The 23,867-nt window shown below is 37.1% G+C and overlaps 1 protein-coding gene across 1 annotated transcript in view; it reads left to right on the plus strand.

Moving 5' to 3' along the window:
- FAM13A (family with sequence similarity 13 member A) overlaps nt 1-23,867 on the plus strand; it is a 266,497-nt gene that overhangs the window by 13,514 nt on the left and 229,116 nt on the right. Inside the window, 2 exon segments of the mRNA XM_032498189.1 lie at nt 10,998-11,187; nt 18,295-18,504. Coding sequence (XP_032354080.1) covers nt 10,998-11,187; nt 18,295-18,504 — 400 coding nt within the window.

Here is a 23,867-nt window from a genome sequence, read left to right on the forward strand (position 1 = left end):
GGATGGGCACTTGGATTGTTTCCGTATCTTGGCTATTACAGTGCTGCTGTGAACATTGGGGTACATGTATCTTTTTTAATTAGAGTTTTTATTTTTTCTGGCTATATGCCCAGGAGTGGAATTGCTGGATAACATGGTAGCTCTCTTCTTAGTTTTTTAAGGAATCTCATGCTGTTTTCCATAGTGGCTGTACCAATTTACATTCCCCTCAACAGTGTACAAGGATTCCTTTTCTCCACACCCTCTCCAGCATTTATTATTAGTAGACTTTTTGATGATGGACATTCTGACAGATGTGAAGTTTTTGTTTGCGTTTTTCTGGTAATTAGAGATGCTGAGCATCTTTTCTTGTGCCTTTTGTCCACCTGGGTATCTTTTTTGGAGAAATGTCTATTTAGGTCGTCAGTTCATTTTTTGATTGAATTGTTTTTTTTTTTCCATTGTATGATTTTTTTTTTATTGAAGCGTAGTCAGTTTACAATGTTGTGTCAGTTTCTGGTGTACAACATAATGCTTCAGTCATATATGAACATGCATATATTCATTTCATATTCTTTTTCAGATACTAATATATATATAACAGATAAACAACAAGTTCATACTGGATTGTTTGTTTGATGTTGAGATGTATGAACTGTGTATATATTTTAGAAATTAGGCCCTTGTTAGTCACATTGTTTGCAAATATTTTCTCCCAGTCTATAGGGTTTTTTTGTTTGTTTGTTTATGGTTTCCTTTGCTGTGCAAAAGCTTATAAGTTTGATTAGGTCCCATTTGTTTATTTTTGCTTTTATTTCTTTTGCCTTGGGAGACTGATCTAAGGAAATATTGCTGAGAAAATATTGCTTCGATTTATGTGAATGTTTTGCCTATGTTCTCTTCTAGGAGTTTCATGGTGTCATGTCTTGTATTTAAGTCTTTAAGACATTTTGAGTTTATTTTTGTGTATGCTGTGAAGGGAGTATTCTAACTTCATTGATTTATATGTGGCCATCTAATTTTCCCAATACAACTTGCTGAAGAGACTGTCTTCTTGATGTTTTATTCTTAGTGTAAGGAAACACACTAAATTTATGTATATTAATCCTGTATCCTGCTACCTTGCTGGATTATTAGTTCTAGCAGTTTCTATGTGGAGGCTTTAGGGTTCTTAATATAGAATATCATGTCATCTGCAAATAGTGACAGTTTTACCCCTTCCTTTTAAATTTGGATTCCTTTTACTTTTCTTGTCTGATTGCCTTGGCTAAGACTTCCAATACTGTGTTGAAAAGAAGTGGTGAAAGTAGGCATCCTTGTCTTGTGCCTGAATTTAGCAGTAAGGCTTTTAGTTTTTCATCACTGAGTATTATGTTTGGCTGTGGGTTTGCTGTAAATGGCCTTTATCATCTTGAGGTGTTCCTCTACACCTACTTTGGTGACTTTTTATCCCGAATAAGTGTTGAATTTTGTCAAATGCTTTTTCTCTGTTGGTTGAGATGATCATGTGGTTTCTGTCTTTCCTTTTTTAAAATGTGATATATCACTTTAATTTGCCTATGTTGAACCATCCTTGTGACCCTGGAATGAATCCAACTTGACCATGGTGTATCATCCTTTTTGTATTGTTCAGTTCAGTTTGCTGGTATTTTGTTGAGAATATTTACATCTGTATTCATCAAAGATACTGGCCTATAATTTTACTTTTTTATATTTTGTTATCAAGGTGATGGTGGCTTCACTGAATGATTTTGGGAATGTTCCTTTCTCTTCAATCTTTTTGGAAGAGTTTGAGAAGGATAGGTACAAATTCTTTGTATGTTTGGTAGGAATCCCCAGTGAAGCCATCCAGTCCTGGACTTTTGTTTCCAGGGATATTTTTTTTTTTTTTCCAATTAGCGATTCTGTTTCACTTTCAGTGATTGGTCTGTTTAAACTATCTGTTTCTTCTTGACTCATTCTTGTCAGGCTGTATGTTTCTAGAAACTTGTCCATTTCTTCTAGGTTGTCCAATTTGTCGGTGTATAACTGTTCATGGTATTCTCTTAGGATTTGTGTGTGTGTGTTGGTTGTTATGTCTTCTCTTTCACTTCTTATTTATTTGGGTCCTCTTTTCTTCTTGATGAGCCCAGCTAAAGGCTTGTTGATTTTGTTTATCTTTTGGGAAAGCCTGCTCTTGGTATTATTGCTTTTTTTCTGTTTTTAAATCTCCATTTCTTCTCTAATCTTTATTTCCTTCTTTATGCTGACTCTGAGTTTTTTGTTCTTTTTCTAATTCTTTTAGGTGATAGGTTAAGTTGTTTATTTGAGATTTTTCTTGTTTGAGGAAAGCCTATATTGCTATGAACTTCCCTCTTAGAACTGCTTTTGCTGTGTCATAGATTTTGTAAAGTTCTGTTTTCATTGTTGTTTGTATCAAGGTATTTTCAGGATTCTTTTTTGACTTATTGGTTTTTTAGTAGCATGCTGTTTAGTCTCCATGTGTCTGTTCTCTTCCCATTTTTTTTTCCTGTTGTTGTTTTCTAGTTTTACACTATTGTGGTCAGAAAAAATGTTTGAAATAATTTCTACTTAAATTTGTTGAGGTTTGTTTTGTGACCTAGTATGTAGTCTGTCCTAGAGAATGTTCCATGTGTGCTTGAAAAGAATATGTATTTTTTGGAGGTCGTGTCCTGTAGATACCAATGAAGTCCAATTGGCCTGTTGTGTCATTTAGGACCTTTGTTGTGTTACTGATGATCTGTCCATTGATGTCAATGAGGTGTTACGATCTCCTACTATTTATTGTATTATTGTAGTTTCTCACTTTATGTCTGTTAGTATTTGCTTTATATATTTAGATGCTCCTGTATTGGTTGAGTGTATGATAACATGTGTAATATCCTCATCTTGGATTGATCCCCTTATCATTATATATTGCCCTTCTTTGTCTTATGACCTTTGTCTTAGTCTCTTTTGTCTGATAAGAGTATTTCTTTCCCCACTTTCTTGTTTTTTTCCATTTGCATGAAATATCTTTTTCCATCTCCTTACTCCAGTCTATGTCTTTTATGCTGAACTGAGTCTCTCGTAGGCAGCATACTGCAGGTTCTTGTTTTTTTAATCCAGTCTGCCATTGTCTTTTGATCCATGCATTTAGTCCATTGACATTTAAAATAATTATTGATAGAAATGTACTTATTGCCATTTTAATCATTGTTTCCCAATTGTCTTTGTACTTTTTCTTCATTTCTTCTTTGTGCTTTTCCTTTTGTGGTTTGATTTACTTTTGTAGTGTTCTTGAGTTCCTTTCTTTTTGGGTTTTGTGAATCTGTGTTATGGTTTTGATTTGTGGTTACCATGGAGTTCAAGTATGTTGACCCATAACTATATCTACTTTCTTTAAACTGATAGTCATAAAAATTCAAATACATTCTAAAAGATCTACATTTTTATACTCCCCTCCTTCCACATTTTGTCATTTTAATGTCTTATTTTACATCTTCATGCTTACACTTTTTATTTACTGTGGTTATAATTGCTTTTACATTTTTTATTTTTAATCTGCATGCTGGCTTTTTAAGTGATTTCAATCCTTTTATATGTTTGCATTTCCTATTATGACTTTCCCTTTTCTATAGATTCTTGCTGCTTTTCTTTGTAAAGAAGATCTTCCAGTATTCTCTTAGGGTAAATTTAGTATTACTTAATTCTTTTAGTTTTTGCTCATGTGAGAAATTCTTTACCTCTCCTTCTATTCTAAATGATAATCTTGCTGGGTAAATTATTCTAGGTTGCAGGTTTTTTCCTTTCAGGAATTTGAATATATCATGGCCATTCCCTTCTGTCCTGCAAAGATTCTGCAGAGATACAAGCTGATAGCCTTATGGGGGTTCCCTTGTAAATGACTTTTTCTCTTGCTGCCTTTAAAATCCTCTCTTTATCTTTAACTTTTGCCACTTTAATTATGATACGCCTTGGTATAGGTCTGTTTGGGTTCATCTTGTTTGGGCCCTTTGTGCTTCCTGTACCTGGTTATCTGTTTCCTTCTTTAGGTTTGGAAAGTTTTCAGCCATAATTTCTTCAAATACATTTTTGATCTTCTTTTCCCTTCTCCTTCTGGAATCCCTATAAAGCATGACAATCTATGCATATTATCTCATAGGTCTCATGTGTTGCTTTCTTTCCATTTTTTTCATTTGTCATTTTCTCTGCTGTTCTGAGTGGGTTATTTCCATTACTCCATCTTCCAGATCACTTTTTCATCTTGTGCATTAATTGGTTTCTCTTTATAGTTTCTAGTTCCTTATTACAGTGATCTGCATTTCTATAGATCATCTTTCTTAATTCCTTTAGCATTTTTATTACCTCCTTTTTGAAGTTGGGGCCTGGGAGACCAGAGAGATCTGTTTCATTGTTCTTTCAGGGGATTTCTCTCATTCTTTTAACTGGGAGTAATTCCTCTGCTTTTTCATTTTTCCTATATTTCTCTGGCTCTATGAATTTAGGAGAAACAATTACCTACTTTGGTCTTGAAGGGCTGGTTTTATGTGGGAGCATCCCTGTGCACTGTGTGAGTCCAATATTTTTGGTGTGAGGGCTGTTTTTGTTATGGATGCCTGCCGCATCTTCCCTCAGTGTGCTGGCTGTTGTTCTCTTGATAGGGTGTGTTTGGTGTAATGGTGACCAGAGCCTGTGCTGGATGTTGAATGGGGCCTTCTCTTTGCTATGTGGTTGTCACAGTCCTGTTGGGGGCAGCGTCTGCCCTCCAGTTGTTGTAGTAGGTGTCATCATGTGGTTCTAAGCAGCGACGTGAGGTGGGCAGGACTGGAAGACTTCTCTGGAAAAGGGGTTGCTGTGTGTTCTTCCTAGGAGCTGTTAGCAGGTCATGAGACCGTGATGCCACACACCACTTGGTGTGTGGGGCTCATGAAAATCACTGCTGCTGTAGCTGTTACCCGACCCGCCTCTGCTGTGGGAGCACCAATAAACTGCTCGGCCTCAGTTCCACCTCTGGCTCGTGTGTACTCCCAAAGTGCATGCCCTCAAAGCTCGTCAAAGCTACACCTGCTGTGGGAGCACCAACAATTGGCTTAGGTTTCAGCCTCTCCTCCATAAGTGCCCAGCCACAAACTCTGCTGCTGCAGAATCCACCTTTATAGTAATTCCATCTAATGTACAACACATATTCAAATTTCCGTAGTTGTCCCATGGAAAATTGGCTACTTTTTTCTTCTATTTTTCAGCCAGGAACCAGTCAATATTCATATATTACATTTGAAGCTTGTGTATTTTCTTTGAAATCTAGAATTAGTCTTTTCCTCATAACATTAATGTTTCAAAAATTCCAGGCTAGCTGTCTGTTAGAATGGCCCTGATTCCTAATTTGTCTGTTTCCTCACTGTCATTTAACTTGTTCTTTTAGCTCCTGAACTTCATGTAAACTGTTAGATTTAGAGGCTAGATGAGCATCAGCTTAAACATTTTTGGCAAGAATATTTTATAAATGATGTTTTCTGCATGTTGCATCACATCAGGAGCACATAATGTCAACTCATCATGATGAGTGACGATAAATTTAATCTTTTGAGTTAAGCCGAGTCCTCAGAGATATCAAGTGTAAAGGTAAATTTTTTTTTCCCTTTGCAAATACTGTGTGATCTTTGAGACTCTGAAAATCCTGTTCTCCAACAACTTTTCACCTGCTTTAGCATCCACCGACAATCCTTGGCAAAATTATTTGTTAAATGATTAGTTGAAAATGCTCATTTTCTAATTCTGTTATTCCTTCTGTATTTAGCTGCAGCATGTTCTGTAAAGAGGACTTTTACTTTTTTAACCCATTTCCCTCACTCTTCCTAGGATCACTGTTGATTCAGGGATTTGTGTTTATACCGGATGTGGTAATCATTTACAGTTCTTACTCGTGGTGCTCCAGCTGACCTAAACTTGGCCGATAGGAACTGTGTCAGCTGGCCCACAGGTCTTTTTGACACACCCCATTAGTCCTTAAGCATTTCCTTGCCTTCTAGAGCAAGATGTCTCGGGCTTATCTTGTACTTTCCTTGCACCCCTTTTATTTGGTATGGATTATCTGTTCTGCTTCCACATCCTGCTTAGCTGTATTAGTCCTAGCCCCATTTGCAAAGAGTTTTCAAGTGCACAGGTCTGAATTTAACCAGCAGTGTAGCCTGATTGTCCTTCAAAGTGCCTTAACCTTGTGGTACTTAAATTCTTGGAGGATTGCCTTAAGGAAAAACAGGCAGTTGAATTCAGTAGTCTAAAATCGATTTTTGTATTAAGCTCTGTAAATAGAGTGCTGTATGTAGTATTGTCCCCCTCGGGGCTTCACAGAACCACTTACATTAAAGTTTCTGTAAATACTAAAGTCTTTCAGGGTTCTGAGCTCACATGTTAGAGCCAGAGCAGCGGGGTATTATATTCTGGCTCTCCAACTGTATGAGACAAGTTTCTTTTTCTTCGTACCTTAATTTTCTTGTCCAGATTGGAATAGTAAAAGTACCTACTGATAAATTTGTTTTGGAATTTTGAGGTTTTAATTTTAAAGCACTTACAGTAGAGTCTGGCACAAAATCAGCACTCAGTAAATGTTGGCTATTATAAAAACTCAAGACTTCTGAAATGCGTCCTACTGATAAAAGCCTTCTCTGTGCGGATTCTAATATCAAAAATAGTGATGTTGCTTCTGAGCATATCTTAAGGAGACCAAGAAACATATAAATAATCCTATTTTCCTCTACTATAAGAATAATAATTTTGTTTTATCTTTAGCAAGTGAGCTTTCCCAGTATATGCTTTTTTTAATTGAAATATAGTCAGTTACAATGTATGGATTTCTGGTGTACAGCGTAATGTCCCAGTCATGCATATATACGTATGTTTGTTTTCATATTCTTTTTCATTAAAGGTTATTACAAGATATTGAATATAGTTCACTGTGCTATACAAAAGAAATTTGTTTTTTATCTTTGTATATATAGTGGTTGATTCTCAACACTTTCTTTTTGGAGACAGCATTAAGCATGTGTCCTCTGGACTCAGATTGCCCGTGTCACTGCTGGCCACATCACATCTTTGACAGCACCTGGAACACATTACTTGGCTGCTCTGTGAAACAGAGTTCACAAACGTATCTTCCTTCCCAATGTATCTTTATTAGGATTTAATGAGTGAAGCCATCTAAAGTGACTGATATAGTCAGTGAACATTCCATAAAAGTTAGTTGTCATTATCATTCTGATTTTCTCTTATTTTCTAAAACCCTGGTTTCCTCTCTGCTCTTGATTATTATTTCTTTTTTCTTTTTCCAGGGCACTTTTATCAATTGGAGGGGGGTGGTGTGTGTGTGTGTGTTGCTACCAAACAGAAATGGATGATTCTGGCTAACTTAAGCCCAAAGAAACTTTACTGGAAAGCTATGGAGTAGCTCACCATGTGGAAGGAACAGCTGGAGGACCAGTGTCAGAGAGGGCAGCCAAAGGACCACACATAGCAGCTCTGGGGATGCAGCTGGCAAGAGTTAGTCTACTGGTTAGTTAATCTAACCATCCAGTGAGAGCACTGCGGCTGGAATAAATTAGCTCCAACCATGTTTCTGTCCTTGTGACAGTCCACTCAGGCTTCAGTGGTCTGCAGGAGGAAGGGTCTGATCGGCTAGGGTGCCCTAGCCCAGCCCTTCCTAAAGGCAGGGCAGCGGTTGGAGTGGTCGCCTCATCAGAGCTGTGCACACCGAGGGTGCGGTCATTCCCCCAAAGGCAGGCAGGATTTGTCACTAGGAAAAAGGAGAAATAGAGGCTAGGTGGCCCCCAATCAACAAATATCCACTACTGTCCTGGTGTGCGCATTTTGTGAGCTAGTTAAGTATTTTTGATCATAAATAAAAGCATAGAAAAACAAGGTCACCATTAATTATGAAAATGAATATTGGTATAAAATTAGGCGACATGGGCTGAGCCCTTTCTCACTGAGTTCACCGCAACTTTTTGGGTCCTGGTTTCCTTTCCTCAAGTGATACTTTAAGCACTAAATGACCCCTACAGATTGTTCCCAAGGTTCCCTGTCTGCCTTTTAATGTGGGAACCTAAATTGCTTTTACAGATGCAGAGTCCAGTTTTCAAACTCAAGTGATGAATGGGAATATATGCAAAGTTAAGATTGACTCAGAATACCTCAATTAGTAACTTATTTTTCAGCTTATATTAGATCAAGAAAAGTTAAGTGTGTGTTTGAAGGGAAGCTGAAATTCTACAGACATTGACGTTTATAAAGAGAATGATCTAACATTGAATAAAGGTAGAAAGTAATTTCAGCTTAAATGGAATTTGTCATAAATGGCTTTTCATGTCCTTAGTTTTATTTTTTCATGAGTAAGGAACTATTGAATATTTCTTAGTACTTACCATAAAGGATATTTTATATTTGTTCTAAGCCCGTCACTGAAGAATTGATTTGGATGTCTGAAAATAAAGCTGTCTGTTTCATTGTGGTTGTTTTAAAACAGTATTTACTTTTTAAAAAGTGTAAACCTAAATTAGATTACCAATTAAAAGCAATAATCAGATGTTCCTTTATTACTATGATTACATATAAACTTGTCTATGTAATATGGCTCTATGCTGAGTAAACAGGTAGTTTAATTTGCAATCAGTTCAAGATGTATGAGGTTAATGACATGTCTCAGACTTGAAAATACTGAACCATAATGCCAGGAGTGTTTATTTACACTGTTAACAGGAGACACAGCATATTGACTGTACTCGAGTGAAGGGCAAAATTAGGAACAGGGCTAGCAGCAGAGAGATTGTTAATTTAGGTTTTAAACTGACATTTAGACAGAATTCTGAGAAAGTCTTGAAAATTTCTAGTAAAAACTCGAGAAATTCTGATACTAATGTGCAAAATGATTTTATCTTTATCTTTCAAAAGTCATACCTAAATATTTTAGATTTAGAGGTCTATGGAGAATAATTAGTCATCAGGTTAGTCCTCACAGACATTAAGTACAGGAGTGGTTGAGTATCTCTCAATTTTTTGAGAAGAAATCGGAATAATTTCCTAGAAGAAGGATGGTGATGAGGATAACAGTACTTACTGAGTATTCCAGACACTCGTCTCATTCTTGTTATGTGTACGAGCTCATTTCAGCCTCATATATTCATATGAGATAGGAACCTCTGGTATCCCCATTTTGTAGATGGGGTAACAGAGGCACACGGAGTGTAAGTGACTTGTCCAGGGTTACACAGCTAATAAGATCAGAATGGGATTTGAAACAGGGAGTCTGGTTCCACAGTCCATGCTCTAAACCACTGTGCTCTATTGTGTCTGTAAGAAGGTGAAATAAAAGATACAATTTGTATAATTTAACCTCATACTGTCAGCTGGCTTTAATGCCACACTTGAGACCATTTTCAGTTTCATTATTACAGGTTGCTTTTTGGCTGCTTACTCACCACAGACCTGGTTGACTGAAACTTCCCATATGTTCGTTCATTTGAAGGAGATGGATAGATTTTTAAACTCACACACAAAAATAGTAGTTGTTACAAGTTTGACTTGACTTCCTTGGTGACAGAGATGATAGTTCTAGCCCCTACTGCTCTGTAGTAGCTAACACTGTGCCTTATTAGTAGTATTAATGGGTTACTAAATCTATGTTTTAACTTTACATTGCTGAATCCTCACTAGGGAAATATGGCTTTCAAATATGACCTATTAAAATCTGCAAATATGTCTATAAAAGTTGGTCTGATTATGTAGATTATAAAATTCAAGGTCAAATTGAAATTATGGGGACCTTACTAAAAATCAAGATTATAGAATTATCTTTGTGTAATTGTCATGTGTCACATACAATATTTATCATAGTTTGTTACTATAATTATACACAAACTGCACTTTAATATAAATCTAAATTAAGGAGAGAAACACAGACTTAGGGTCAGATGAGACTGTCTTCTGACCAGTTCCATGACTTTTACCAGATTACTTCTTAACTCTTTGATCTTTGTTTCCTCAGCTATACAATGAAGGTAATGATCCTGCTTTTAGATTGTTTAACAGCTGCATGAGCCTGCACTTATAATATTGACACTTTTTAATTAGTGAACATTTCCCCCAATCTGCTTCCTCTCTCCCCAAATAAAGTTGTTCACATTTTGCCATCTTTTTAGTATTTAAAGATATACACTTTTATATAGGACATACACTTTTTTAAAAAAGAAATCCCTATTTAGTTATATTGAACCATATTAAAATTTATCTTTTAAAATACTTCCTTGGGGAAAATTTTTCTATTAAACGGAAGAAACAGATTTGTATAGAGGTTTCACTGTGGTGATAACTTGAATTAGTTGAATGTAAATTGTATTTTTTTATTTATTATATGTTGAAGTTTTAAAAATTGTGATTACCTGAAACATTGCTATTTCACAGATAACATTTTGAACTACAATGAGAATTAAGTTGATTTTATGTGCCAAAATCTTATTGAGATATTCAGATATAATCAAGTCAGAAATAAATGTTCACCCTACATATATATATTTTTTCTAACCCTTCAAATTAAAGCTACCTTAAAATGGCATCTAGATAAATTTTTATGTTGGGAAACATCTTACTCTTTCAGGATCTGCATGGGGTTTCAATGTGCTTATAAATGTTTTATTTTCCTGTTAACCAGGTTGTGAGTCACACCCCCAGTTACTGTAGTAATATATCTAAGATACTGCAGTGTATTGCTCCCTCTCTTAGCTACGCTTAAGTGTGGTTAAGTGTGGCTTTAGGTTTCTCATTATTTTTCACTCCTTTTAACCAGTATATCAGCGTGTGCCATTCTCAGCACTGAGCAACCTGAGAGAGAGATGAGGGATTTTGATTTGAGTTGAAGTAAAAATAAGTCAAGACCACTGCTCTCTGTCTCCAAATGCTTATACTTTAATTCAGGTGATTCTGTTGTAACCATGCAACCTCCTGTGGTTAATATGACTGACTGCTCTTTCTGCTTACGCTGTTTTAAGCAAAGTAAAGCTGCAGTTCGGCTGAAGGAAGACATGAAAAAGATAGCAGCGGTGCCACAAAACGAGCAGAAGAGTTCCACCTACAAAAAGTTATTTGGCGTCAGTCTCCAAGACCTTCATCAGCAGGGCCTCACTGAGAATGGCATCCCAGCTATAGTGGGGAGCATAGTCGAGTACTTGACCAAGCACGGTGAGTCCGGTCGTATTTTAATTCCATTGTTTTTACAGAAGAAGGTTTTTGTGTGAATAACGTCATAACATGTTACTAGCATATACCCTAAAACACCTTAATTAGAACATCAAATTATGGTGTAATGTATTTTGCCCTTATAAAAAGACATTAAGAGCATTATGGCGGCTTACCATTATTTTGACAATATTAAATGAATTTGTCATGGAGCTATCACTTTAATTACTGAGGTTTCTAGTTTGGAATGATTCCTAGTTTTTTTGGGTTTTTTTGTTTGTTTTTTTCTTCTGCCCATTTTTTTTAACATTTTTTTTTATTGAGTTATAGTCAGTTTACAATGTTGTGTTAATTTCTAGTGTAGAGCACAATTTTTCAGTTATACATGAATATACATATATTCATTGTCACATTCTTTTTTGCTGTGAGCTACCACAAGATCTTGTATATATTTCCCTGTGCTATACAGTATAATCTTGTTTATCTAATCTGCATATGCCTGTCAGTATCTACAAATTTTGAAATCCCAGCCTGTCCCTTCCCACCTCCAGCCCCCTTGGCAACTACAAGTTTGTATTCTATGTCTATGAGTCTGTTTCTATTTTGTATTTATGTTCTTTTTTTTTTTTTAATTCCACATATGAACGATCTCATATAGTATTTTTCTTTCTCTTTCTGGCTTACTTCACTTAGAATGACATTCTCCAGGGACATCCATGTTGCTGCAAATGGCGTTATGTTGTCATTTTTATGGCTGAATAGTATTCCATTGTATAAATATACCACATCTTCTTTATCCAGCCATCTGTTGTTGGGCATTTAGGCTCTTTCCATGTCTTGACTATTGTAAATAGTGCTGCTATGAACATTGGGGTGCAGGTGTCTTTTTGAAGTAGGGTTTCTTCTGGATATATGCCCAGGAGCAGGATGACTGGGTCATATGGTAAATCTATTCCTAGTCTTTTGAGGACTCTCCATACTGTTTTCCACAGTGGCTGCACCAAACTGCATTCCCAGCAGCAGTGTAGGAGGGTTCCCTTTTCTCCACAGCCTCTCCAGCATTTGTCATTTGTGGACTTTTGAATGATGGCCATTCTGACTGGTGTGAGGTGATACCTCATTGTAGTTTTGATTTGCATTTCTCTGGTAATTAGTGATATTGAACATTTTTTCATGTGCCTAATGATCTGGAATGATTCCTAATTTTAAGTGCTGAAATCCTCTGTTCTAATATTAATAGTGAGTTCTCTTGATTCATTAAATTCCAACTGATAATCAATAATTTTTAATGTATTAGAATACTTTTTGAGTATCTCTTTTAGCTTGAGATCAGTCATCAACTTATTGAATACCTTGATGTACTCCAGGGTCAGTGAGGTACCACAAAAACTATGATTTATAACCTACTGTGGGCAGTGTGTGTGTGTGTGTGCACGCGCACACGGAGGAAAGTCATTTACTTTTGGAATGATAAAATTAATTGTGTAAAACAATTGTAGTGTACCACAGTACATTGCATGATAAAAAGATAAATTATCTCTTAGTTACTGAGAACTATGTTTTACAGCTTTTTTGTGATTTTATTTAAAATAGGACTTAAAAGCATCATTCTCAAATTATCCAGGTTTTTAACTAGGGTGGTATGATGGGAGAACTGCAAACTATATAATAAATATCAATAAATTTTAAGAGATTTGGGAAGGAAATATTCAGAGAGAAGAGCTTGGAATTTACATTTTCTATACTGAAACATTTCTCTACTAAAACAAGACTCATCGCAGAGTAGAATATAAAATTTGGGGGCATTCTTAAATGTAAAACTTGTGACTTGGAAGAAATTCTGTGCTTTGTGCAGTTGGCTTCCAGCCCCAAATCTTCCCACGATTCCACGTCTGTTCCCTGCACTGGGAGGAACGCGGTGTCGGTCGTGCCCCCAAGCATAGCACCTCTGTTCCCTGCAGGGGCGTGGCTGCTTGTGACAGGGACTGTATGGCAGACACTTCAGACCACAGAAGCCCGTCAGGTGTTTTCACTGAAAAACAGCTCTCGCTCAGGTTATTAGGTATGTAGATGGCAAAATGATGCTTTGTCGTGAAAACTGAAGAGCCAGGTTTGCATTCTTACCTCATCTTGTAGGTGCACTCTTGTTTTTGGAGGAAGACAGCAGCGGGAGGGTGAGGTTCCAGAGGACAGCTCTGGATTTGTTCAAATACTTGAAGAAACAGTCTAAACACGAAGGTGTTATATGTCTCATGGCAGGAGGATGGGCCCTTGGCCTACAGGATCCTGAGGCCAGATGTTACTGAGTTAGAGCTTTGACAGGACTCATTTACACACTCAGTATGGAGGAAAACTGGATCCTGTAGACTGAGATACACACAGATCTGTAGGTAATTCCTTTAATAGCTTAAATAGGGTTGTTAAGAATTATTCATTTGGATGCCAAAGTGTGACCACCTAAAATAACATTTTGGTTTTGACTTAATCAATATTCTGACCCTTCAGCCAACAATGATTGCATAGTAGCCTCTTGAGGTTACTCTTACATAAAATAATTTTCATTTTCATTTTTAATTTTAAAATTATTAAATAATATATTTATGTGGTTCAAAATTCAGAGGGGTGTTCAGTGAAAAGTCTCTCCCTTGAAACCCTGTCCCCTGACCATTCATCCCCTCCCGGGGATAATATTATTACACTAGTTTCTAGTATGTTCTTACAAAGATATTTGATGAGTATATAAGCATACACCGATATGTTCTTTTCCCCCTTTTAACATCTGAATTAGAGGATGCTTTTCTTCTACCCCTCCTTAGCACACCTTAGTTATGCTTTGATAGGATGTATTCAGGTAATGTAAAACTAAATGTTTTAGTGGAATAAATCAGCCATTCTTAACCAGGGATGTGAAACAGACACTAGTGGAATCCTTACAGAATACCGCACGTTGGTGGTGCCCCATATTCACTGAATCAGAATCTTGACAAGGCAGTCTAGGGTAGGGGACCGGCCCTATATTTTAAAAGACTATGTGGTTAATTACCCTGTGAACAACCAGCAGCCCCTTCCTGTATTTGAAACTATCATGGTAATAAACCAGAGGGCCTGTGTAAGTTGGGAGAGTGGTATGAAGTTTGAAAGCAAGATACTTCAGTTAGTTTTATATGTTTTTTAGTTCAAGTCCACAAATATTTATCGTGTGCCTGTGATACAGTATGCATACGACAAATGTGTATTGTGTACCTACAATGCAGGAGGCACTCTGCCAGGTATGGAATATAGGGATGATTGGTTATATAATTAACTGCAGGTAGGTATTGTGGTCACACTTGGCTATTTAATGTATATGTAGATAGTTAACAACTTGATGTGAGGGAAACCTTTTATTATAAAGGAATTGTAAGACAGAAAGGGTTTATAAAGGCCTATATTAATGCCTTTTAAATGGATTTCGGACTTTTTTCTTTGAAAACCAATATGTGTGTATATTTTTTCTATTCAAAGAATAATCTTCTAAGTTACTAGTTATTTTAAAACAGTCTGCTGACAGTGTTACTGGGTTCCTTCTAGCTTAGCATGAAGATCCTGTGGGATCTTTACATAGTGTAGGATTCTCCACTCACCACCAGATGGCAGAATATGCTTACACATTGTCACTCCTTTTTGGGCCAGTGTGCCAATAAGAAAAATTCTGACTTCTGGCATGTTTAGTTTCTATTGATATATTCACACACTTATACACGTATTCATCAAATTTTGAAATAAATATTTCAACTGTACAAAAACGTAGCTGTCAATGTAGATGTTATTTTTGTCATTGCTGAACCAGTATTAAGTTGCTGTTCATGACAATTAACCTGTATCTCCTGAAGAGAAATATAACAGAATCTCAGAAATGTATGAGAGTAACTCCATAAAGCCTTTTAAATATCTCACCCCTCTGAACATTTCTGTTATAATCATTCCCTAAAAATTTAGAGGTCATATACTCTGGTAAGCCTCATGTGGGTATTGTACTATTATAAGTTCATAATGAGCTTTTAAAAACTGTACGGATTCTTTTTCCCAGAGGGTAATAGAGCCATGTCCGGGGGTTAAGTTCTCCTGATTTAAAATTACTAAGCGTCCTAAATGTTGCTTTGGCGAGATACTCCTAAGGGAAGAGAGTTGTGCAAATAAATGGGAACAGGAGCAGAAAAACATGGTTGAGAAGCACTGATTTCAGTGACTTCTATTTATAGCTTCTCTTCCTCTAGTAAAGTCCAGGGGGATCAGGAGCCTTGAAGACCAAAGCCAGCTCTTGGAGCTGGGGAGTTATTTTTGAATAACTGGAAGTATATTTATTTGAGGGAAGGGTCAAAAAACCTTATTGGAAGAGGGAACCTCAGGTCAAAGCTAGAAAAACACAGTGAAACCAGATCCAGGGGCATTTGCTGGGCCAAAAGCAGACTTGGGAGCTGGGTAGATACAAGGCTATGATGTAAAACTCTAAATCTGCAGGATTTGGGCCTTGGCCAGGAATGGGATTCTCTTTTATTGGGCGCTCTCCGCTTGATGCCAGTATGTGTTTCTGAAGTTACAGATGAAGCTTTGTAGAGTAGAGGAGACACCTTGAAAGCTTTAAAAATGACTAAGCTGAAGCCTCCCAGTAGTAGGTGATACTCTGCAGTATTAAAGGGAATGGCTTATCGTGTTAGTTATCTGTTGCTGGGTAACAGATGACCCCAAAACACAGTAGATTAAGACAGCTTACTATCTCACAGCTTCTGTGGGTCAAGAATCTGGGCACAGCTTAGTTATGTCTTCTGTTATAAGGTCTCTTTTTAAGGCTGCAGTCGTATCAGCACTTGACTGGCTCATGCCCCTGGTTGTCTGCAGCATTCAGTTCCTTGTGGGCTGTTGACCTGAAGGTCTCAGTTATTCACTGGCTGTTGTCCAGATCCCACTCTCAGTTCCTTGCCACGTGGACCTTTTTATCAGGTAGCTGACAAAACAGCTGATTCATCAGAGTGAGCAAGCAAGAAGAGCGAGAGTGAGAAAGAGAACACAGAAGCGAGCAGAGTGGATGTCACAGTCTTTTATAACCTAATCCAAAAGTGAGATTAGAACCTAATCACATCATTTCACCATATTCTCTTGCTTGGAAGCAAGTCACTAGGTCCAGCTCACACTCAAAGGGGGAGGGGATTACACATGGGTGTGGATACAGAGGGGTGTGGATCATTGGGGCCAGTTGAGAAGCTGCCTAGCACACATACTGACTGGTGTCTCCTTTGGTTACATGATGCCGTGGCCATACTGGTTGTTAAATATTTTTTAATATCATCTCTGGTTTCACAAAATGTTGTCAAAATTGGAGCTAAAATTCATGTCAATTTTTGTTACTCGTATTCTTCATAACCAACTAATATGTGTATGTAGAAGAACATGAACATCTTACCAGACTACAAACTCTGTGAGGATCCTAGTGTTTGAAGTTTTTTCTCATGGTTGATTTTTTTGTTTTAGGACCTAACATAATACTAGGTACTCACTAAATATTTGTTGAATTAAAGGGTTCATAAAATGTTTTATCAAATTACAAAGTAAAATGAATCAGCTCCCTTTTTTCTTTAGAAAGAGCAATACAATTAGGAGGAAAGAGAAAGGAGCAAAGGCTGATACGAACAGACACATCCCGTCTAAATAAGTCTAATAGGCTTCAGTACTTCCGTCACCCTCAAGTTCACCATTAGGATCTCAATAGGGGAGGGGCGGGTCGAGTGCTTGGGTTACTATTCCCTTAGATTGTTTCTCACTGTCAAGGTTCCTCCACTCACGTGATGCTCTGTCTCCTCAAACCCAGCACAGTGGGCTGGAAATCATCTCTACCCTAAACCAGTCCCCCTTCCGCCTGCCCCGTGCCTCCTTTGCCTTGTCACTTACAGTGCTTTTTCTTGGGTTCCTAGTTTTCTAGGCATCAGAGTTACCTTTCAACCCTTCTTCCCTTATTTCCCTTTGGTACTAAGTTACCAACTCATCTTGATTCTCTCCTTTTCACTTCCCACCGTAACCTGTCTAATTGCCTTATAGTAGATTGCAGTCCCCCTAAGGCAAGCTCTCTGCCCTCTCCTTTCTTGACTTCTTAGCTAGCTAGGTCTTCCTTAAACCTCAATTATATTGTGTCTCCCCACCACCCCCACCCCACACACATACCCTTAATGCTCCAATGATAAATAATGATAAAGTTTTCACTCTTTGCCTTGACATGCATGGCCCTTTACTTACCATTTCTTCCAAAGATCACTCTTTGACCTTCAACACTCCATATTTTCATCTGCCTTCATATTTTTGTGCCGTCCAGTCTCTGCTTCTCAATTCATGTATTTGTTTCTCTTTGTAAGGGGTAGATCAAGGTTTTGTGAGTCCTGATGCTTAATCCTTTGGGGGCCCTCTTTGAGAAAAAGAACACAAAGTGAAGAATACAGAATTAGGGACAGAGCACTGGAAGGGGCCCTGAAGTTTACACTGCATTAGCTTCACAGTACATCAGCCCCAGCCTTTCGGTCTTGCCTACGCTTTAGCCAAGGATGATGCAGCCATCTCTGCTGACCCCAGCCAACATGAATATTCATAAATCTGTTGGCTAAAGACAAGGATTTTATCTTACACTACTTTATAGTCTCTGAGTCTTATACTTTGAATTTATCGATTACTAAAGAACTGTTACTTCTTTATCAAATTATTACAAAGGTAATCACATGTAATTAAGGAGTTTCTTATATATATGTTATTTTTTTTAAATAGTTGTTCTCAAAATGCTAAACTGCTCTTGGAGCCCAGAGTAAGTTTCTGTAATGTCTGTTCTACGTTGATATGTGTCCTAACCTTATTTTTAGAGGTCAGCTTTTATAACAATCATACAGTCTTTTTAGTGGATACATAGTAGATGTGAAAATTTATTATTCTAAGAAAACACTCTTCATAAATTGTGAAAGTCCTCCAGTGCTTGATAATTATTCGGAGAATCCTGTCCATGAGATTTATGGATTTTGGTGACTGTCCTTTAGAGTTTGGATCTGTCTGTGAGAGACCTGGGTTATTTTCGGTGCGCCTTCTTCGCTGTTCCAGGGCTCACCCAGGAAGGCCTGTTCAGGGTGAACGGCAACGTGAAGGTGGTGGAGCAGCTCCGAGGGAAGTTTGAGAGCGGAGTGCCGGTGCAGCTGGGGACGGACGGCGACGTGTGCTCTGCCGCCAGCCTGCTGAAGCTCTTCCTGAGGGAGCTGCCCGAGAGCGTGATCCCCGCCGCGCTCCAGCCTCGGCTCATCCAGCTCTTTCAGGGTGAGTGCAGTGGCTCCTGCCAGGAATCAAAGCAGTTTTACTCCTCAACTAAAACCAAGCTTTGAAATATTTGCGCTTTCTGCATAACCACCATCTTGCTGTTTTACTCCAGGTCCTCATCTTCTACCCTAAAATAATACTAAACTATTATGAAATACCATTATTAAATGTAATTTCTTAGACTGTTGGTATATGAATGTGTACATAACTAATATTGAAAAGCCCTGATGCTTTTGGGCCAGAGAAAATCTTTTCTGGCTACCATAGAAGTACTAACAATAAGGCATTACATTCTATGTAGGAAATATTAATTAACTGAATTGTGTTTGGTTAGTGACCTTTGAGACTGAAAAGTCACTGGTGTGCTTTCCTTTTCTTATAAGCAAGACTGAGTCCTAAAATAGTACTCGTTTTACATAATTAAAGTTAAAAGCTGATTTTTAAAGGTCCTTAAACATCTTTTTTCCAATGAGGTATAGTTGATTGCAACATTATATTAGTTTCAGGTGTAAACCATAGTGATTCAGAATGTTTATATAGTATATGCCATTTAAAGGTATCAAAATATTGGCTGTGTTCTCTGTGCTGTACAATATATCCTTGTAGTTTATTTATTTTATACATAATAGTTTGTACTTCTTAACCCCCTACCCTTACCTCTCTTACCCCTTCTCTCCCTTATCCTCACTGATAACCACTAGTATGTTCTCTAAATCTGAGTCTGTTTTTTTTTATTGTAGATACTCATTTGTTTTATTTTTTTTTTTAGATTCCACATATAGGTGACAAGACACATCCTCTGACATATTTCATTAAGCATAATACCCTCCAGGTCTGTCCACACTGTTGCAAATGGCAAATTTTCATTCTTTTTTGTGGCTGAGTAATATTCCATCTCTTTCTCTCTCTCTCTCTCTCTCTCCCTCCCTCTCTCTCTCTCTCTCTCTCTCTCTCTCTCTCTCTCTCTCTCTCTCTCCCCGTCTCTCTTACACACACACACACACACACACACACACATCTTCTTTATCCATTCATCTTTTGGTGGACACTTAGGTTACTTCCATGTCTTGGCAATTGTAAATAATGCCACTGTGAACATTGGAGTGTATGTATCTTTTTGAATTAATGTTTTCATCTTCTTCAGATATATATCCAAGAGTGGAATTGCTAGATCATATGGTAGTTCTAAGTTTTAATTTTTTGAGAAACTTTCATACTGTTTTCCATAGTGGCTGCATCAATTTGCATTCCCATCAACATTGTAGAAGGGTTTCCTTTTCTCCACATCCTCACCAACATTTGTTATTTGTGGGTTTTTTTTTGTCGTTGTTGTTATTATTGAAGAATAGTCAGTTACAATGTGTCAATTTCTGGTGTACAGCACAATGTTCCAGTCATGCATATATGTACATACTTGTTTTCATATTCTTTTTCATTAAAGGTTATTGCAAGATACTGAATATAGTTCCCTGTGCTATACAGAAGAAATTTGTTTTTTTAATCCATTTTTATATATAGTGGCTACCACTTATAAATCTCAAACTCCCAAATTTATCCCTTCCTATCCCTATCCCCTCCATAAGCATAAGATTGTTTACTGTGTCTGTGAGTCTGTTTATTTTGTAGATGAGTTCATTAGTGTCTCCTTTTTTTTCTTTTTTTAAGATTCCACATATGAATGATACCATATGATAGTTTTCATTCTCTTTCTGGCTTACTTCACTTAGGATGATGATCTCCAGGTCCATCATGTTGCTGTGAATGGCATTATTTTATTCTTTTTAATGGCCGAGTAGTATTCCATTGTATAAATATACCACAACTTCTTTAATCCATTCATCTGTCAATGGACTTTTAAGTTGCTTCCATATCTTGGCTATCATATATAGTGCTGCTGTGAACATTGGGGTGCATGTATCTTTTTGAATTAGAGTTCCCTCCGTATATATGCCAAGGAGTGGGATTGCTGGATCATATGGTAAGTCTATCTTTAGTTTTTTGAAGAATCTCCATACTGTTTTCCATAATGGCTGCACCAAACTGCATTCCCACCAGCAGTGTAGGAGGGTTCCCTTTTCTCCACAGCCTCTCCAGCACTTATCGTTTGTGGAGTTTTTAATGATGGCCGTTTTGACTGGTGTGAGATAATACCTCATCATAGTTTTGATTTGCATTTCTCTGATAATTAGCAATATTGAACATTTTTCATGTGCCTGTTGGCCATTTGCATGTCTTCATTGGAGAATTGCTTGTTTAGGTCTTCTGCACATTTTTGGATTGGGTTTTTTTTTTTTTTTTAATTAAGTTGTACGAGCTGTTTACATATCCTGGAAATTAAACCTTTGTCAGTTGCATCAGTTGCAAATATTTTCTCCCATTCTTTAGATTGTCATTTTGTTTTGCTTATGATTTCCTTTGCTGTACAAAAAGCTTATAAGTTGAATTAAGTCCCGTTTGTTTATTTTTGCTCTTATTTCTATTGCCTGGGTAGACTGCCCTAGGAGAACATTGCTAGGATTTATGTCAGAGAATGTTTTGCCTATGTTTTCATCTAAGAAGTTTATCATGTCTTGTCTTATATTTAAGTCTTTAAGCCATTTTGAGTTTATTTTGGGATATGATGTGAAGGGAGTGTTCTAACTTCATTGACTTACATGTGGTTGTCCAGTTTTCCCAACACCAGTTGCTAAAGGGACTATTTTTTCTCCATTAGTATATTCTTTCCTCCTTTGGCAAAGATTAATTGACCATAGATCTGTTTATTTCTGGGCTCTCTATTCTGTTCCATTGATCCGTATGCCTATTTTTATGCCAGTACCATGCTGTTTTGATTACTGTATCTAGGTAGTATTGTCTGAAGTCTGGGAACATTATTCCTCCAGCTTCATTCTTTTTCTTCAGAATTGCATGGTCTTTTGTGATTCTATACAAATTTTAGGAGTATTGTTATTTGTGTTCTTTTTTCATTGACGTACAGTTATAACGTGTCAGTCTCTGGTGTACAGCACAATGTCCCTATTTGTGTTCTTTTTGACAAATAGCCATTCTGACAGGTGTTAGGCAGTATCTGATTGTGGTTTTCATTTGCATTTCTCTAATGATTAGTAATGTTGAGTGATGTCTGTAGGCCATCCATATGTCTTCTTTGGAAAAATGTCTTCTCAGATCTTTTGCCCATTTTTTAATCAGTTTGTTCATTTGTTTGACTCTGAGTTATATAAGCTGTTTATATATTTGGGATATTAAGCCCTTATCAGTTATTTGCAAGTATTTTCTCCCATTTAGTAGGCTGTCATTTCATTTTGTCAGTGGTTTTCTTTAATGTGCAAAAAGCTTTTAAGTTTAATTAGGTCTCATTTGTTTATTTTTGCTTTTGTTTCTTTTGCCTTAAGAGACATTCAAAAAATAACCTGCAATTTATGTCGGTGTTTTGCCTATGTTTTATTCTAGGAGTTTTACATTTAGATCTTTAATCAATTGGAGGATATAAAATATAACAGATTTCTGTATATTAATTTTGTATTCTGCAACTTTACGAGATCCATTGATGAGCTCTTGTAAAATTTTTGGTGATGTCTTTAGGATTTTCTATGTATAGCATCAAGTCATCTGCACATAGTGACAGCTTTACTTCCTCCTTTCCAGTTTGGATTCCTTTTATTTCTTTTTCTTGACTGATGGACTGGTTGCTGTGGCTAGGACTTCTAATACTACATTGAGTGAAAGTCGTGAAAGTGGGCATCCTTATCTTGTTCCTGATCTCGGAGGAGATGCTTTCAGCTTTCCCTGCTGAGTGTGATGTTAGTTGGGCTTATCCTGTATAGTCTTTGTTATGCTGAGATTCGTTTCTCCTGGGACGACTTTGTGGAGAGTTTTATCATAAATGGATGTTTGAATTTCATCAGAAGCTTTTTCTGCATCTACTGAGTTGATCATACAATTTTTATTCAGTTTGTTAATGTGGTATATCACATTGATTGTATTATGAAGTGATTTTAAATGAATCTTCATTTTTAAAGGTAATAACTTTAGGCAAGGTTGAAGTAGCACCAGGGAGAGCTCCCTGCCAACTCCTGTGCTTTGTCAAGGCTTGATGCAACTAATGTTCTTTTGTCTTCAGTAATTCAGATCTCTTCTGTCTGTACCTAGGGTGGGTCTTGATATTTTATAAAACACTTCAGCCTGTCATACTTGATCTTTTGTCCTGAAATGAAGAAGCACAATCTTCAACTTTCTAGGAACCTTCTGTGACTGACTAATGCTCCTTCTTTACCTCCAGGTGAATTTGGGACTTAGCCCAAATGCTCAGATGCTCTTAGCTTGGTAGGATCTGATGATCTCCTTGTGGGGGCTTTATTAATTGTCTATCTCAGAGATCTAACTATTTACTGAAGAAAGAAGAGAGACCCTGATGTGGCATCTTGATTATGGATCCATTAATAAAAATCATGGAAGTCAAGAGGGGAAGATTGTGGGGCCAAGATGAGGAGCTCATTTTAAATGAATAAAATGACCATCAGTGCTTAGTAGAGGGGTATCAAGGTTGAAGATGTGAACTTCATAGTCGTCTTTGTAGACTTATCAGTGTTCTTACATAGTATCCTGAGTGAGCATCCTTATGTTTGGACAATATTGTAGCTGTAAACAGATGACAACAAGCGAATTTTATATACCATTCATCAGGATTTAAGTGCTTGTTCTTAAGTAATTTTATTACCCACAGTAAAATTCATCATCTTGCCTTTGATGTATTTTCCTTTGTTTAAAGAAATATTTTTGTCAGACTAATACATCCATATGGTTTTATTTAAAAAATCAAATAAAATTGAACGATTTACATGGAAAACCCCTACTCACCCTCTGGCAGCCCTTATTTTCTTTCCCAGAGGAGATTAGTTTCACTGTTCTTTTGATATTGGCTTCCATTTGATAATGTAATGTTAAGCTTGATTTCTCACTTGCAAACAGTCTCTCATTGCTTCTGCTTATGAAATATGCAGAATTAGCTCTTTACATTGCTACTTATTCCAGTATTGTCACGTCACAGTTTTAGCTGAATTCATAGCTGTTTGCCTTGTTACGACTGTGTGGGGGTGTGACGTGTGTGAGATCTGTTGTCTGGAGTTAATATGTGTCTTAGGTTGTCGCTCACATAATTTTCTATAAGCCTGTCTGCAGTTTGTTTTGTTTTTCCAAATTGCTCCAACAAATCCACGTGTACCTTTTTTTCCCAAAAATATCAAATAATTTATTAATTCTTTATTTCTGCGGGGATTCCTGTTGGCCCTTTCACTTCTTTTCCCACCTGAGCCGCGGTAGTAGACGTCACTCAAGCCTCCTCCTCCAGTCTTCCTGGACCCGCC

This window comes from Camelus ferus, chromosome 2 (genome assembly GCF_009834535.1).
Source record: "Camelus ferus isolate YT-003-E chromosome 2, BCGSAC_Cfer_1.0, whole genome shotgun sequence".
NCBI lineage: Eukaryota > Metazoa > Chordata > Mammalia > Artiodactyla > Camelidae > Camelus > Camelus ferus.